The sequence below is a fragment of the Galeopterus variegatus genome, unplaced genomic scaffold, assembly GCF_000696425.1.
Source record: "Galeopterus variegatus unplaced genomic scaffold, G_variegatus-3.0.2 Scaffold964, whole genome shotgun sequence".
Classification (NCBI taxonomy): Eukaryota; Metazoa; Chordata; class Mammalia; order Dermoptera; family Cynocephalidae; genus Galeopterus; species Galeopterus variegatus.
This window is the reverse complement of record NW_007727075.1, coordinates 148414-167062: the sequence shown is the minus strand read 5'-3', so window position 1 is coordinate 167062 and position 18649 is coordinate 148414. Positions and strand designations below refer to the sequence as shown.

The 18649-nt window shown below is 50.7% G+C and overlaps 1 protein-coding gene across 1 annotated transcript in view; it reads right to left on the bottom strand.

The window, feature by feature from the left end:
- The window catches only part of SMARCA4 (SWI/SNF related, matrix associated, actin dependent regulator of chromatin, subfamily a, member 4), a 78673-nt gene that overhangs the window by 32849 nt on the left and 27175 nt on the right, over nucleotides 1–18649 (bottom strand). The window contains 10 exon segments of the mRNA XM_008573806.1: nucleotides 888–934; nucleotides 1677–1763; nucleotides 2777–2884; nucleotides 3416–3529; nucleotides 5200–5350; nucleotides 5352–5440; nucleotides 6838–6982; nucleotides 13046–13209; nucleotides 14595–14745; nucleotides 16141–16262. Of these exon segments, the coding sequence (XP_008572028.1) occupies nucleotides 888–934; nucleotides 1677–1763; nucleotides 2777–2884; nucleotides 3416–3529; nucleotides 5200–5350; nucleotides 5352–5440; nucleotides 6838–6982; nucleotides 13046–13209; nucleotides 14595–14745; nucleotides 16141–16262 (1178 nt within the window).

Here is an 18649-nt window from a genome sequence, read left to right as displayed (position 1 = left end):
GCTCCCAGGAAGCTGGCCGTGATCCCCTTGTCGTTAAAGAACCCCCCCGAGCAAACGCTCACATTGGAGAGTGCCATACCCTGCTGCCTCAGGTCTAAGGGCCAATAAGGCTCCTCCCGTTCACTCCAGCCAATATCCCCAGCTTATAGGTGTGGAAACTGAGAGGAGGGAGGGGACAGTGCAATACAGTTGGTAATGTGCCTGAGCCACGACTTGAACACAGGTCTGTGGGACCCCTTACGTGATTTGGTATAAACATATACAGACTGAGAGGAGGGAGGGGACAGTGCAATACAGTTGGTAATGTGCCTGAGCCACGACTTGAACCCAGGTCTGTGGGACCCCTTACGTGATTTGGTATAAACATATACAGCAAAAGAACATTTTCCACTCCCATTACGTGCCTCTGCTCTCGGGAGTGGTTTAGTACCCCAGGGAAATGATGGCTTTAGCTGTAAGTGTTTTTAGTAAGGCTCTTTGCAATGCTGGAAATGTAGAGATGAGTCCACATCCAACATTGGGGTTTTAAAGAAGTCTGGGATGCACTTGACAGGATGCTGTAGAAAACACATCCACAGGGTATAAAAGGGATCTTTATATTAGCGGACAGAGCTGAGGCTCAGAGAGGTTGAGAAAGCTGTCACGGGGCACAGAGCTTAGAGGTGGTAGAGCAGGGCTGCCTCAGGAATCCTGCCTCTCGGTGAATGGAGGTCAACTCTCAGAGTGCAGAGGATTTTTAGTCTCTTCTGTGGTTCTTCGATATTTTCTAAATTTTCTGCCTTTGAAATCAGACAGATTTAAAAACAGCAATAAAGCTGACTAAACAAGAGAGAAAACACCTCTGCACGGACCGCCTGCCCACCCCACCCAGTTGGGAAGCTTCTCACCCTTGGACGATGCCGCCGGTAAACCCCAAGTGCTCAGAAAAGGACTCCTGCAATGGAACAAGAGACGGATCAGTGCTGGGACAAGGACAATCAGGTGGCCTAAGCCTCTGCTGCTCCAAGGACAAAGCCTCACGTCACAGTAGCCCTGAAGTCAGACACAGAGGCCAATGTCCCCTCCCCCATGCTCCTCCAGCAAAGGAAGGGAAGTCACTGTGTAACACTCTTAGGCACCAACAGGAGCACATAAGGACATTGTGCGTCCACGCCAGCCTCAGTGTGCGCTAAAACAGAACCCAAGGGGTCCCGTGTGGGCATCAGGGGTCTGCAACAACCCTGAAACTTTACATCAGGAAATACAGACATGTGTGCACTCTTCAGTATCAAAAATCCACATTCTCAAAGGGTTCTGTGACCCAAAAGGCTCTGACCTGCATGTTTCATTGAAGGAGGAGGCTGCTTGATAATCGCACATAGGAAGAACCAGTGTGCCGGGAGCAGGTGTAGCACAACCTCCCTGGGGTGGGGACACGCCCCCAGAGAAGAGAGACTATGCACTTACGTAACTACCTCTGAGGGTGGGGTTCGTTTCTACTACAGCATTGTTTGGATTTCTCAAGATTAGCATTTGCAAAAAGGAACATCAGTAGAGAGACAGATGTAGGGACAGTGCCCATAAACTGCTCTTTAAAAGGCTGTTGGGGAGAAGCCGCTGAAACAGACGGCCTGAGCCCTCCCAGGCCACGGGTGGGGGCTCAAGCTCCAGGTGCTACAGGGCGTGCGAAGCCTCACCTCAATGTGCTGGAACATGTACGGGTGGTTGCAGATCTTCCTCAGCTGCATGATGGTGTTCATCAGGGTCTTGGTGCCACCTTTGCCCTGAGGAGGGAGACAAGAAGTTCCCAAATGGGGTCTTACCCTTGGGGTGGGGATGGCATATGGGGAAGAAGATGGAAGCAGCACCCTGGGGACACTTTGGGGGGAGGTGTGGCTTGTGGCAGAACATTCAGGACAAGAAGACGTGGAAGCCCAGAGGCCCCAGTCACGCCCTGGTGATGCAGAGACCGCCCGGCACACTGGAGGGTGGGCGGTGGAACAGCAGGACAGAACAGAAATGAGACTGGCAAAGAGCTGGAGCCAAATAATAGAGGCTTTGCAATGCCAGCTTCATCCTGGGCCTTATGGGGAGTCCAGGGTTTCAGGCAGATGAGCCACAAGGCTCTGGCTGCAGGGGAAAGAAGGAGGTGGGGGTGGGGACTTTAGGCTGGAAGTAAACCAGGAAACACGCTGCTGCAATAGCTCAGGTCAGAAAGGCCCAAACAAAACATCAAGGCGAGGGAAAGGGGAGGCAGGGCCAAGGTCGAGGTATTAGGGGTTGAGTGGAAGACGTTAGTGTATTCCCCAGGAGGACAATGTCAGTCCTGGGGAGGGGAGCCTGGGACCCTCCAAGTGGGGCCAGAAGGAGATTCCCACTCCTCTACCTACTGTAACCACCCATGCCCTAGAAATGAACTTAATAACAAGGGGAACAAATTCAGTGGCCACAGCTGTTGAGGCAGCTCCTCCCTAGCTGGCAATGTGGGGTTCACTAGAACATTCTAACTGTGTATGGGTTAGCAATGGGCCCCACGCTACCGAATGAAAAGGAGGCCAGAGTTTCAGAGGCAGACGATGCTGGACGGTAGCTGAGTAAGTGTGCCCTGAATCAGACTGGCCACCCTTACGACTGTGGTTAATCAAATGCCCTTGGGGTCATGGCCAGGTTGGACCTCAACCAGAATAACTACCAAGGGGGCGAGAGGCCTCACTGGCTAGGGTATGCTCAGGCACCGCATACCAGGCACCCTGGACCCACCCCACCCAGGTGGGGAGTGGGGGGACTCCAGGCCAACCTTCTTGTCCTTCTCGGAGCCGTCAGTCAGCAGCACTCCCTTGGCCTGCATGTGCCGGTAGAGCACGCGCTGAAGTGCAGACATGTCACACTTGATGACGTACTCCACCTGCAGGGATAAAGCGTGTTCAAGGTGGGGCACACGGTGGCCCTGATGCCTCATCCCCACCTAGATCCTTCTCTCATCCCCGAGCCCTGTTGCATGCATCCTGGACCCCACAATGTGTGCTCTCGTCAGGGCACTTGGGGGTGATGGACCACGTGGGCCATGGCAGATACACCAAGGCAGAGATACGGACAATCGGCCACCTCTGGAGACCTCGCCACACTAGGCCTGGAAACAAAGGGCAAGCATGACTGGAGGGGCAACTGTGGCCAAGGACCCCCATACCCACAGCTCCTCCTGATATAGTTGGGAAATATGCCCAGGCTTTGGACCCACTGACAGGAAGCAGGATTCAGTGCTCTAACCTAACAGACCTGCCCTTGGCTTTATGGCCGCAGTGGGTGTTAGCTGCCATCCCCATTCTGGCTCCACCACGGCCATGACCTGGACCAAGGGAAGCATCCTCTGACTGTGCCCACCCTGAGGAAACGCCATGATGCTCCATCACACTGCTTCTGCACAAAGCCCCGATACCTTTTCGGGCAGCTGGGCCTCAACTTCCTTCTTGAGCCGCCGAAGCAGGAAGGGCCGCAGCACTTTGTGGAGACGACGGATGATCAGGATGGTCTCCTCCTCGTTCAGGTCCACCTGGAGCCCCCACCAGACATGAAAATCAACGTTACCTCTGTAGGGCAGGTGTCCCACCAGGAAGGAAGGATGAAGGCAGAAGGGAAACAGGATCACCCCTTTCCTTTGGAAAACTGCAGGGATCTGGTTCCGTCCATGGAATTCTGGGACAGGGAACCGAAGGCCCCAGGGCACCATGCTCAGTATGCCTTACCATAAAGAAACATGGCAGCACATGTTGCATCCCCAACAGTAATATAGACTTATGTGTTTATAACCCACCACCACGTCCAAAGTAAAGCCAGAGAGCACAAAGGAGCCACATTTTTGAAACGTTTGGTTTTAAAGTGAATGATTCTTGGCTAGCTGGGTAGCTCAGCTGGTTAGAGCTGGTGTTATAATACCAAGGTCAAGGGTTCAGATCCCCTTACCAACAGCCGCCAAAAAATAAAATAAACCAGATTCCCATGGAGGGCTCTGTCACTAGGGATCCCCAAGTCCTCTCTCATTTCATCCTGGGTGGGACTGACTAGGGATCCCCAAGTCCTCTCTCATTTCATCCTGGGTGGGACTGAGGGAAAGAAAGGTTGCTGTCCCAGGACATCTGCTACTCTCCTAAGAAATTACATTTAAAAGACTTTAAGTTACAGAAAAATAAGACTACAACTGAACTCCTCTGTTGTTTCCCTGCTAAACTTGTGACAGAACTTTTGCTCTGCACAAAAAGACACTGTTGCATCCGCTCCTGGCTCTTGGGACAGGGGTCCTGAAATCTGAAAATGGGTGAGGGCTCCTTTATTATGAGACTCTGGGGACAGCCTGGCTTCTCCTTCAGAAGGGCCTCTGCCTTGATTGACGCCAGGCAGGGCCAGGACTTGCTGATGAGGCTGGCGGAGGCCCCTCCATACAAGTGGTGTGGTGGCCCCTGTTGTCATGAACCTAAGGAAAACCTCTCAGGCGGGAAGAAGGGGCAGGTCCTGGCACTTATTAACTTCCACAGATCTGCCCTTCAGGAGAGTTCCATCTTCACGCTCTGGCTGCTTAACCCCCTTCAACAGAAAACGCAGCCCCTTCCACAACATGTCTCAAACCCTGATAGCATGAGAAGGTTTTAGGCTCTGTGCTCAGAGCCGGCTTAGGGACACTCATCAGTCATGAAGAGCTGGTCCCTGACAGCCTATATGCCACAGTCTGGCTTTCAGACAGTGCCACTCATGGGCATCCAGACACTGAGACACAGGCCACAGTGCTCTTTGAAAACACATAAAACAGAATATGACCAGGCAACTCTCTTAACTGAAAGCTTCTGAGCTTTCTGCTGCCCTTAGAATGAAACACAAACTCTGTAAAGGGACCTACGGGACACTGGCCTTCCATTGCACTCTTCACACCCTGTCTGGTCCTCTGGCTAACCTCAGGGCCATATTCCTCACTGTCCCCACTCTGGGCCTGGAGTGCAGGGTTGGGGAAGCCCTGAGCACCGCTGGATAATCTCTGAGCTTCTCCTCTGGGTCCCTGGAGGTTCCTCCAGCCTTGGTGCCAGGCTGCCTTGTTCCACGAAGACACACAAGCCAGCTGAGCCTGGCACATGACACTGTTATAGGGGGCACTTAGTGCTCACCAACCATGGGACGTCAGCGGGGCCCAGAACATCAGGCCAGCACCGTTCCTCTGCGGCCAGGCATACCCACCTTCTCTCCGGTCATGGCAAAGGGTGCATTGAACCACTGCTCGAAGGTGCTGCAGCTTTTGAAGATGGTGGGCAGCAGGAAGTTGAGCAGCCCCCAGAGCTTGGGCAGCTTGTTCTGCAGCAGCATGCCTGTCAGTAGCAGGCGGCGGGGCCACGTAGTTCGTGTTGAGGGCCTGTGCCAGCTTGCAGTGGTGGTTCTTCATGCGGTGGCCTTCATCCACGATCATGTACTTCCAGCGGATCTGTGGAGCCCAGATCAGGAGGTCAGGGGAGGCACGGCAGGGGTGGCCCTGGCTCTGGGGAAATCTCAGACTCAGGACAGAGGCATAAAATATAACCCCTGTTAGCCAGGAAGGCTCCAGAAGTGCAGGTTGAGGTGGAGAACGTCTCCCAACTCACAGAGTTAGAGCCACACACACAGCCTCTATCAAGCACAGGGTAAAGAGGGACATGCACATAGGAGACAGGCCCGAGCAATACTGTCAGGTGAACACAGCAAGCTGCACAAAAGTGCTTAGGTTTCCCCCAAAATAACATACGCTAATATACAACACAGAAAAAATGCCCAACACATCTTGGCCTAACACACATCTCACTGATGGGAGGGCTTCCCTGGGGTGGGGGTCTCAAGGGGACTGGGGTGGTGACAGGCACGTCTCCAATGGGCAGGATGTCTCTAAAAACAGACGAGCACACAGGTTGGCTCAGAGGGTGAGTACTATTGAGCGGGCTCCCCGTTGACCCCCAGCCACTCTCCAGAGTCCATTGGTGGCTATGTCAGAAGGACACAGGCCAGACAGAATGTGTCCACTGGCAGAAGCCCCAGGTTTAAATTTCAGTTTAAGTCTCTGGTTCTGCCTCTCTAGGGTGGGCACTACACAGGTCTTCTGAGAACACTGTGAGGCCTGAAAGGGGCCCCACACAGCCAGTGCCTGGCACGTAAAGCACAGCACTGGTCAGGGGAGGGCACGGGAGCTGCCCCCACAAGGAACGCTTCAGCACTCTCAAGCCACTGCCAGCTCAGCATGGGACTTTCACAGCCTCCCCGTCGGGCTTGGGACAGGCCTGTATCAGATCAGAAGGGGTGAGCTGCAGAAAGGACAGCAGCAGTACAGGCCCAAGGGTAAGAGCCAGCACACTGGATGGGCCTCAGTTTCCTCAACTGTAGGTTTGGGGAAGCACAGAAAGCTCCAACATCATCATTAGGACACATGCTGAGAGGCGTGGTAACCTGTAAACACCTCCCCAGCCCTGGGTCAGATGTGCTGCCACGATAGGCACTCCACTGATGGGGAGATCAGACACACCATCTTTAGCCTCGACCCCTCCCTGCCCACCCCCACCACCACACCAGGAACCCGGGTATTCTGTGGACAAGGGGCTTTGGCTGATTTAGATCTGGGTCATGGGATGTTCTCAGTAACCACTGATGGCCACCTTCACAGTTATGTCACCAAAAAGGCTCCCAGGACCACCCAGTGGCCCGAGGCTGACAGACCACGTGCCCAGCCCTCCAGCACTCCAAACGCAGAATCCTGTCCCATGGTCCATAGCAGGGGAGGTGCTCACCAACCATGGGACGTCAGCGGGGCCCAGAACATCAGGCCAGCACCGTTCCTCTGCGGCCAGGCATACCCACCTTCTCTCCGGTCATGGCAAAGGGTGCATTGAACCACTGCTCGAAGGTGCTGCAGCTTTTGAAGATGGTGGGCAGCAGGAAGTTGAGCAGCGCCCAGAGCTCAGGCAGCTTGTTCTGCAGTGGCGTGCCTGTCGGGGCTCGTGAGCTCTCACCAGCAGACACACTTACGGCCCCTCAGCCCCACCACGTTTTCCCTCTAGTGTAGGCCCCTCCCCATACTGTCCCCTCTGCCTGGGCCCCTTGTCCCTGACACAGGGCTAAGAGCCTCATGGCGCAGGCTGAAGAGCCTGGACCCAGGAGTCTGACGGCCAGGGACACAAACAGGATCTTTCAGTCACTGGCTACGTGGAATTCTCTCTACCTCAGTTTCCTCACTAGGAAACAGGACCAATGATAGGCCACACTTCACAGGGGGCAGTTTTGAGGAGAACACGCACAGATCTCCATGTAGCACCCAGAGCAGGCCCGCCTCAGGGCCCACGACGCCAGTGTCCCTGCCTCACAGTGGCCCACGGCATACACTTATTAAATCCTCATCCATGAGTGGGTTTTTAACCAAAGCTTGGGTGAGAGTAACAAAATATTCCAGTAAATGCATTAATGCCACCATATACTACAAACTGAGTCCATAACTTAATTTTTAAAATAAATATTTCCTCACAAAATAGATGGCCCCAAACCTGCATCAGCACCATGGTCCTGTGTGCATAAAATGAGACCTCACACGGAAAGGCACCGGCGCCAGCGGCCCTCCCTTCACTCACTCGTACCTCCTCATCCAACCCTGCCCTGCCTATGTCCCCTCAGAGTCGAGGTGACCTCTGCAGGCCGTGACATACCTTGTAGGACACCTTCACCACAGAGGGGGCCTACTTGTCAAATTCGTACGCCCAGTTTGACAGGGTTCTGGTGGGATAAGAAAGGGACAGTCAGATTCCCGTTCACTCATGACAGCTCACAGTTGAGACCAATGGCCACCAGTTATCAGGGAAGTGAGGCGGACGTGGCCATGGCCCTCAGATCTGGCAGAGGAAGTGGCTGGGCCCAATGGCAGTGGAGCGAGGGAAGGAGGGCCAGTGAGGACTGGGAGAGCGCCCTCAGAGGGTCTGACGGAGGTGGCTGGGCAGATGGAGGGAAACGCATTGCAGGTGGACACACAAAGGCAGCGGTGGGTACAGGGACAGCTGCTGCTGGGGCAGAGGAGCCTGGATGGAGCTGGGCAGCTGGACCAGTCCTTTGTCACTACTGTGGGGTCATGGGCCCCACTGAGGACACACCAAATGCTGTGGACCTGCTGCCAGCAAAAATAGACTCACATGGTCCAGATCCATGCTAGCAAGCATGCGTGGAGGCCAGGAACACGGGAGACACCATAGGTTCTCTCTGCCACCTCAAAACGAAAATGGCAGCCACCAACTAGTGAGACACAGAATGAAGCAGCAAGCTGGTGACACCAGCCAGGCTTGGGTGAAGGGCAGGAGGAGTGGGGACAGGGTGGGAGAAAGGACTCACAGCTGCTCTTCCGTGGGATGACCAAGCCTGGATGAGGGGTGGGGGGGAGATGGGCAGTGACAGGATGTGAAGAGGGACAGAACATGGGTAAGGAGGAGGACACAGCCATCTTGCAACCATGAGGTAAGGAACTTGAGGACAGGTAGAGCAGAAAACTGCAGGAGCCTGAGTCCCCAGTGGCATCCTGGCACCTCAAGGTGTGACCCCGATGGCCTGGCTCTAGGCTCTTCCTTACTCAGGATCAGCAAGACCTCCCTGGTTGGGCCGCTGAGGTCTGGTTTCTATTGCAGGGAGTGACAGGGGAAAGTCTGAGCTCCAAGACAGATGCTCAAGGCGTGGGCAGCACCTGCAGGAGGAGGATGAATGGCAGGAGGTAGAGTCATAAGGGGGACGGGGAGACAGGCCAGGAGACAGAGGTCAAGAAGGAAGCAGGACAAGTAGCTCATGGTGGAGAGCAGCAAGTCACACAGGTGGACTGATAATGCTCCCTAGGGCACAGGTTCTTCTGCCTGGTCTGGAGCTTGCACGGAGGGGCCGCCTGCCCTAGAGCAGGACGGTGTAAAAGGTCTGCAGGTCAACGCATGGCACGCCTCACTGAAGGCAGAGGGTCAAGGAGCTGACCAAGCCACCTCGGAAATGGTGTTTTAACTGGAATCTGTAAGTCCACAGACAGAAGGAACTGGACGTGGGTTCTGTGCACTGCTGGGGGAAGTTGTTTCTCCTGGGGCTGTTGTGACCCTGTTGCCTGTGTACGCTGGGAATGAACAAAGAGCAAGGTGGAAGCCCTAGAATGAACCTGTGGCAGGGCTGAGAGTTGGAGAGAACAGAATGAATGCATATTTAGCTCAACACAGATACGAATGACTAGAGAGAAGTCATTTTAGGTCAGTACACAAACATATTTATTTCCCAGCCCTGTCCGCTAAGAGGTCCTGGGGGTGATGACCCCCCAGAAGCAGTGAGCACTCCCAGTACCCAGATCATGGTTGCTAATACCACTCTCTGATAATGGAAACCAGGGAGATGCCAGAGCCAGGGCAGGAAATAAGATGAGCCTGGAACATCTCTTGGTGCCCAAAGCACAAAAAAGTGCTCAAAACCCTCACAATGATGGGGGCACGTCAAAAGAACAGAGGAGCCAACCGAAAGAGCTCCCAGTGGCCAAAGATGAAATCACCTTAGCAATAAGTGAATCAGTAGTGGCATAAAGTCCAAAGTGTAAAATAAATGTCCATGAGTCCTCACTGATACAAAGAAATGAGTGAACACATTACTAAACAGGGGAGAAGAGACTCCCCTGGGGAGAGCTCCATGTGACTGACACAGCTACTGCCTCTCAGGGAGGTGGAGCTCAACTCCCCGCCCCTGTGGACGCGCTGAGCTTAGTGACTTTTTTCTAAAGAGGTCATTATAAACGGGGAAAAAAAAGAGTAACTTCTCAGCAGAGACCCTGACAAATACAACCTCGGCCAGGTGGTCAAGATCAACACGTGACAGTGTGCACCCTTGACATGATTCAATCAGAAGAACATCTCACCCCCAGAGTCTCCCTGCCCATACCCATGACCACAGTTGAACCATGAGGAAACCATTAGACAGAGCCAGGCTGAGAGAAATCCTACAAAAGACCTGACCAGTCCTCCTCAAAATGGTCAATGTCATCAAAACTATGGAAAGTCTGAGAAATTGTCACAGACCAGAGATGATCAAGGAGATGTGACAGCTAAATGTAACGTGGGATCCTGGTATAGAAAATGGACAAGAGGGAAAAACTAGTGAAATGTGAAAGAAGTCTGAAGTTTGGTTAATAGCAACGTGCTAATGCTGGGCCCCCAGTTGTGACAAAGGTACCGTGGCACTATAAGATGTTACAAACAACGGGAAAACTGGTGACAGCTATGTGGGCCCTCTATCCCACCTCTGCAACTCTTCTGTAATTCTTCGACTATACTGATGTAAACAGCCACCACCACAAAATGATGAGACCATGCTGAAAGGACTGGCTTGAAGGGCTCCCCTAGGGCAAATCTGGGACAACTGAAGCAACAGAATTCTTCGACTATACTGATGTAAACAGCCACCACCACAAAATGATGAGACCATGCTGAAAGGAGTGGCTTGAAGGGCTCCCCTAGGACAAATCTGGGACAACTGAAGCAACAGAATAAATGATGGCCATGTCCGTGAGCCCATACTGATACAATCACACAAACACATAAATGAGAAGGGACAGCTATTCCTAACAGGAGAGTTGCAATGAAAGCATAGAAAAGGAATGGTGGAAACACATATCCATGTATTTGGCAACTCCCACGTGATAATCGTTTTAGGCAACTCATCCAATGGATGCTGAAATTACTGGGGAAAGCAGGAGTAACGGGACACTTACAAACTGCACTTACAAACTGCAAAGGAAAATTTGTAGGTTTACGATGGGGAAACCCAATATATTGCAACTTTTTATACCATTTTTACGATTTTTCATACGTCTGACATCATTTTGGAATGAAAAGTCTAAATATTATATAAAGAAAGAAATAAACAAGGCTGCAGAACAGCGCCTTGGAGAGGGCAGTTCTGGTAGAGATGGAAGTCACCTTGGTGGTGTGGGATATTCAAAGTGAAGGAGAGAACATAGAGAATCCACCTGTGGGTGAAGAAGCGCAGAGGCGGGGCTGGGGAGGGAGAGGCTGGGGGAGTCCAGGGAACAGCCTCCACATGCAGAAGGGACTTCAAATCCTGGGGGCCCTGGAAAGAGCTAAGGCAGGTGCCATATGGAGGGGACAGGAGGGTGGCTTCCACGGCAAGGGCAGAGGCAAGGGTCTGCGAGCCATGGAAACAGCGCTCCCCTGAGGAAGACCTGTGCCTCCGAGGCAGCCTACCTGACCCTCCCCACATGCGGAGGGGAAAGGAACCTCTTCAGAGTAAATTCTAGCAGAGGTCTGGGGTCCACACCCCCTCCTCTGATCCTCCAGGACAGGTCAGGATGCTGGCCCCCATCCTGCGGGTGTGTGGACTCTGGGGGTCCGGCTATCTTGCAGGTAAGAGGGTGCTTTCCTGTGGGGTTGGGGCACAGGCCCTCAGCTTGCCAGTCTCCCCACCTCAATATTGATTCAGGGATGATGTGGTCCCAGCCGAGTGACTGTCTGGGATCAGGGGTCGTGCTTCAGGGCTAGGACGAGGCACGCGCAATCGGAACAACCCACCTCCCAGGCCAGTGATTGGTTTGGTGCCGGATATGTGACCTGAGCTGGGCCACTGAGACTCAGCCATGGGGCTTCTGGAAAAACCCTGAGCATCCGAACCTTTTTGTGGCAGGTACTGAGCTGGGAAAGAGGCCCACAGTGGCTGGCGGAACCCTGGCCTGCCGGGAAGAAGAGGCCACAGAGCCGACAGAGGGTGAGTGAGAAAGCCCTCGGGAAGCTGTGGGTACCAGCTCCCACCACACTTGCACGTCTGTGCTGCACGAGTGAGGCTGGGACGTGACTAAGGGCCCTGGTGGTCATAGCAGGGCACTGAGTGACAAGGGGTTGGAAAGAGTTTGGTCAAAGGAGCCTCACATGGCCTTACCCTGCTGTTCTTCCAGCAGGAGGCTCTTGCCTCCTGCACCTCGTGTAGACTTTGATGGCTACGGGCCTTGAAGAGAACACCAAGGACATGCTGCTCCCAAAGCACAATGAAGGGCACCCATCACCCACCCCGGGAAACGAGACACAGGCTGTTATAAGATGAATCGTGCCACCCCTAATCTCCAGTACGTTTAAAGAGGTGCTGACGCTACAATGAGATCATCAGGGTGGGCTCGAATCCAACACGAGTGTCCTTATAAGAAGAGGAAATTCAGACACTGACACATGAAAAGAGAAGGCTGTGAAGACACAGAGAAGACGGCCATCTATGAGCCAAGGACAGAGGCTAGAGNCACCAAGGACATGCTGCTCCCAAAGCACAATGAAGGGCACCCATCACCCACCCCGGGAAACGAGACACAGGCTGTTATAAGATGAATCGTGCCACCCCTAATCTCCAGTACGTTTAAAGAGGTGCTGACGCTACAATGAGATCATCAGGGTGGGCTCGAATCCAACACGAGTGTCCTTATAAGAAGAGGAAATTCAGACACTGACACATGAAAAGAGAAGGCTGTGAAGACACAGAGAAGACGGCCATCTATGAGCCAAGGACAGAGGCTAGAGGAGGAAGTAACCCTGCCCACACCTGAGCTCGGACTTCTGGCCTCTGGGAAAAGAAAGACCTGTCACTTAAGCCACCCAGTCTGCGTATGGTAGACTACCACAGCAAATCTAGTACAGGCTGTTATAAGATGAATCGTGCCACCCCTAATCTCCAGTACGTTTAAAGAGGTGCTGACGCTACAATGAGATCATCAGGGTGGGCTCGAATCCAACACGAGTGTCCTTATAAGAAGAGGAAATTCAGACACTGACACATGAAAAGAGAAGGCTGTGAAGACACAGAGAAGACGGCCATCTATGAGCCAAGGACAGAGGCTAGAGAAGGAAGTAACCCTGCCCACACCTGAGCTCGGACTTCTGGCCTCTGGGAAAAGAAAGACCTGTCACTTAAGCCACCCAGTCTGCATATGGTAGACTACCACAGCAAATCTAGGAACCTAACAGAAGCGACGGAGTGCAGTCTGGGCTGCTGCTGGAGCCCCCATGGCGGGCGCACTTACGAGAGGGGTACGATGATGAGGAAGGGCCCGTTGATGCGCTTGTGCTCCATGAGGTACGTGATGAGCGCGATGGTCTGGATGGTCTTCCCCAAGCCCATCTCGTCCGCCAGGATGCCGTTCAGGTTGTTGTTGTACAGTGACACCAGCCACTCCAAGCCCTTGATCTGCAAGGTCCAAAACAGCCATGCCAGAACTGAAGCCCGGGCACAACCGAGAGTGTCCCCCATGCTTCAGAGATGTGAGCATCAACAGGCATAAGTTCTGCCCAAGCCATGTCCCACCTGTGGTCACCTGTACCTGGTATTTTGCTGCGAACCAACCCGAGCCTTCTTTTACTTAGCCTCATTCTGAGCAATAATCTCTGTGAAATCACAGGGTGGTATGTATGAGAAATGCTTTTTTCTGGTGCACATTTGAACAGTTCATTTCTAAGCATTACAATGTCCATGTGCCACTGCCTAACACCAACCCACACAGCACACCTAAGAGACCTGCCCACACCACGTGACACAGCAATTCAGGAAACCAGTAGGGCTTCAGGGGAACTCGGTGATGAATCCACCATATGACCAACACTTTAAGAGCGACTGAGGGCTTTCCAAAGCTCGGGAGCTTTGTGAAATAATACAGGCATTACAAAGAAGACTGTTTTCAAAGTGAACGTAATGTTATGGACGAAAATTCAGAAACTTTCTTTACAGACTAAGGAGGGAAGTTCTGGCCAAGTCCTAATTCTTTTGATTATACTGGCCTCTAGAAATTTCCACTGGTCACTGGTTTTGCCTCTTTGGAAGCTGATATTGGCATGGAAGGTTAGAGTGTTCTCTCAAGGAAAACTGGGGAACGGGGTCACAACCAACTGGAAAACCAGGGAGACGTGTTCTATGGCTGGTGTTATATTTATTGCCTTCTAGGACCTTACAGATGAGCTGAGATGTGGGGACACAGAAAAGGAATTTCCCCAACAAGAAGCTCTGTTTCTGGACTGTTCCAGGCCAGGCCCTGAGGAGCTTCACAGAGGACCTGCAGGAGGGGCTGCTACCTCGTTCCCAAAGAGGGCCAAGTCCAGGGCCCCTGCTCCCAACTTCAAGCTCCAAATACCTCATGGTCCCACACTACAGAGTTCCAGGGCACATATACTGAGCACACGCACACCCAGACCCAGGTTCTAGCCCTGGCTTGGCCATTCCCAAGCTGTGTGACTGTGAGGGACTGCTGCACCTCTCTGTTCCTCAGTACAGAGAATAGCGCCTGCTGTGCAGGGCTGCTTGAGGATTCAGCTGCTAATAGCATATGAAGCACCCCTATTCTGCCTGGAAACTATCAAGCACTCAAGAGACACTGACTTACTGCAGTTTTGCTTCCTGTAAGCAGCTAACAGACCACACTTCTGCTTTATAGATAGGGAAACTGAGTCTCAGAGGGAAGAACGAGTTGCTGAAAGACAAAGAGTAGAATGTGCACTAGGGTCTGCCTGAGTTCAGCAGCCACCCACAAACAGGAACGCCTCTATCGAGGCTGCTACACAGATATACCCTCCCTGCCTCACCTGGTACTGTTTGAGGACACCATTGACCATGAGCGCCGACTGCTTGTCCACTCTCTCAGTGACTGCGTGGGCCACGGCGTAGTAGGACTGCAGGCCACGAGCCAGGGCCTGGGACACACCATACTCATCATCGACATCTTGCTTGGCGTTCCTGGGAGTGAGACGGAAGCACTGTGTGAGGACCCACATTCCTACTTGTGACGAGGTGCTCCTGACACAAGCTCTGTGGCATGGCCCTTTCTGCCCAATGACCTGTGGCCTGAGCAGTAAGACAAGAAGATGTGCAGCTGGACAATCTGCGGTCAGGCAAGGCAGCCAATACAAATTCTGGGGAGCTGAGACATGCTTCTGTGGGTCCCCAGCCCAACTTCAGAGAAGAGAAATGCTGTCACTTGTCACATCACAGAAAGAGGCTCACCATTTCTACTGAGAGTTCGTGAGCCTAAATGGAAAATACCCGCACACTGAACATCTGTGCACAAAACCAGAAGCTTTTTGACCTGAGCGATTGCGTGATCTGATCCGAATTATTTTTCTTTTAAAAAGTGCTCTCAGATCACCTACATTTATTAATATGCCAGATATGTATGATTTAACTTCTATTATTTTATTTTAGGCCATGCTTTCTGTTTTTATGTTCTTACAAATCATTCGCAGTAAGCTGTGTTTTCTTAGTTTAGTGGGTTTTCTTTTGCCTGTATTGTTTCTCCTGTTGATTTCAAAGTATTCTATTTTTATTCTAGTGGTTGTTTTCATATCTATAGCATATATAATACCCTCAATCCTCTATTTCTTTTTAACAATATCTATTAACTCCTTACCATAGCAACGATGAAATTAGTGTATTAAATGTAATTGTGTTTATAAGGGCAATAGATGAGAAATGACCTAAACGCCCACCACCAGAGGACAGACTGCGTAAATGACAGTGTAACATGAGAGGCTACACTGCCAGCTGGGAAGAACAGTGAGGATGCTCTCTGTGCTTGGACACAGGATGGACACCGACAGAGAAAGCTCGGCAAAAAAAACAAGGTGCACAGCAGTATGCCCTGGACACAACTGTGCAAATGAGAAGAAAAACCTGCATGAGTTTTGCTTGTTAACACAGAGAATCTCTCTGGAAGATGACACCTGGGTGCTGGAAAGCATTTCCTCCTGGGAGTGTTGGGGAGCTGGGGAACAAGGGTAGAAGAGAAAAAAGGCTTTTGGGTGTTCACCTAACCGATGCTCTTAAACATGAGGAACCATGTGAATGTACTTCCTACAATAGGTCCCTATAAAAATAAACAAGGGCTGGCCAGTTAGCTCAGTTGGTTAGAGTGCAGTGTCATAACACCAAGGTCAAGGGTTCAGATCCCCATACCGGCCAACCGCCAAAAAAATTAAAGAAATTTGAAGTAGACAGATCTGGTCTGTTTCCGGTCCCACAGTGACTGCTGGCTGTACAGTGGTGATGCCATCTAGGGACAGGCTGAGATCTCCCGCCAGTGCCACCTTACGGGAAGCTGGTGGTGGTGGTACAGAGCGCATGGGGACCTCTTACTCAATGATGTGCCGCGCATCCACCTCTGAGACGTCATCGCTGTCTGGATCTGGAATCTTCTTCTTCTCCTCCACGGGCAGGGTAGGAGGCTGTGCTGGCTGCGGCTGCTCCTCCTCCTCCTCCTACCGAGACAGGAGCCGCGTTACCTTGGTTCATCCCCAGACATGTCGCACAGGACTCCCTCCCGCAGGAGGAGGTCATTCTGGAAGAAGTGATGCTCTTACACATCTCGCTCTCTCTTCCTATCCCGAAATATTTGCTTCTTAATTGCCTCTTCTTTTCATTGCTCAGTACATTATTTTTAGTTTTCCTAGCACAGATTCCAGATGCTTTTTTTTTTAAGAGTACCTTGTACGTTTGCTATTAGAAACAAACTCCCATTATATAATGGACTTTACACATTCATTCTTTGCCCAACCTACTCAAGCAATTTTTCAGCCAATTCACTTTGATTTTCTAGGTATTAAGGAGTTCACAACCAACTTCCAATAATTTACTTTACTTTCAATAATTTGCTTAAAATTTACCTCCAACTTTACTGATGTGGCTCTAATGTCTAAAATATGCCTAGTAATGCTGGTGATAATAGGCATCTTATTTCACTAAGACTTTTCTATAAACTTGTAAATTAAGTATAAATGTTGTGTCTCATTAAAGGGATTTTCAGCATTTGCTGAGCAAATGATACTGGGATTTTGCAAGAGATACTGATAAAGTAAATGTGAATACATTCCCCCATATTAAAACACTCTTGTATCCCTGTATAAATCATACAATACCACGGTGACTTATTTTCCTTAACTATAATAGAATTACTACAAAGCTTTAAAAAATTATCTGTAAACAATCTGTTAAATAATTCCAATCAAACTCCAGTGGGATTTCCCTTGGATCATGAAAAATGATTTCAAAGACCACTTGGAATAAATAGGTGGTAATGCCAACATTTTGGGCAAAGAATCATAACTGGTACAGACTTATCCTAATAAATGATAACATGTCTGGAATTAAACAGGAGTGGAACTTTTCTGGCTAAATCTGAGGGAGGAAGTCAGCGAATTCTCTCCCTAAAAACAACTTTAAAGCTGGACAAAACTGGCAAAAGTGGCTATTTCAGAGCCCTGGGAATTGACTAAATGGATACTACAGTCTGAGAAGTACTGAACTTTGCAAAACTGCTGCACTTCAGATAAGGAGAGTGGGAGTTTGTAGCATTTTTACTTCAGGCCCCTTGCATCTGTCCCAGCCCCAGTTCCATCCAAAGGAAGGACATGCCAGGGCGGACCCACAGCATGGCCAAGGGGGGCTCACCCAGTGGCACCAGGCAGAGGTGAGGTGCTCGGCCACAGAAGGGGAATGCTGGTTATTGGCAGAGGCAGAGGATGCACATATGTGCAGTGGAGACAGTAAGGGCCCTCAAGAACACACATGCCAGGTGGCTGAGAAAATAGCCTGAACTTGGAACAAGATCCGCCATACACTCTGATCCATCGGCAGAAGACAGAAGCCATGCTGGCTCAAAGTGTTTGAGCACCGTCCCTGTGCTATCACTGGAAGAAACCACCACTAAAGCCAGGACTAAAACTTAAAAACCAAGAATAAAACAAAACCAAAATGTAAATAAACTGAGCAGAGAAACCAGAGGCAATATACACTATGTGGGGATCAAACTTCACAAATTTAGCCCAGCGAAGTTACTACAGAGAAACAAACAAAACACCACCACCACCCAGGGGTGGAAGTCAGAACCCAGTCACTAAAATAGGCTTCAATTAAACCAAAAAAAGCAAAAAGTCAAGCAAAAAATAAGACAGGGTAATACACACTCAGGGGAAAAAAGCAGTCAATTGAACCTGTCTCTGTTCTCAGATGTTGGAGGTAGCATACAAAGACTTTGAAATGGCTACTGTTATAAATATGTTCAAAGCTACTGTAAATCTGCTTAAAGAACTAAAGGAAATCATGTTTCATTTAAGCATAATGAAGCAACCAATACAGAATCTCAATAGAAGACAGAAATTATGAAGAACATAAAACTATCCATAAAAGAAGCTGAACAACCAAGGAGAATAAATACAAAGAGCCCAAGACAAACAGAAAATCTAGAAAGCAGAAAAACAAAACTGTCGAGCTGAGAGGGGCAGCCATATAATTAGTGTCTAAATTCTCATCTGAAATAAGAGGTACAGCTGAACTAGCCTTCTACAGATGTAAACAGGCTGAGAATTGGTTGTTAGCAGATACACTCACAAAAAAACAGCAAAAGAAGTATTTCAAGCAGAAAGGACATGACAGAAGAGGGTGACTCACATCCACAGGAAGAAATAAAGAGCATCAGAAATGGTAAATCATAAATCAATATACAAGCCTTTATGAATATGTCTTCCCTTATTTCTTCTCTACTAACATTTTTTTTTCCTTTTTGTCTTTTTTCGTGACCGGCAACGGGATCGCAACGCTTGGTGTTGCGCCCGCACCTCGCTCAGCCAGTGAGCGGCCGGTCTGCATG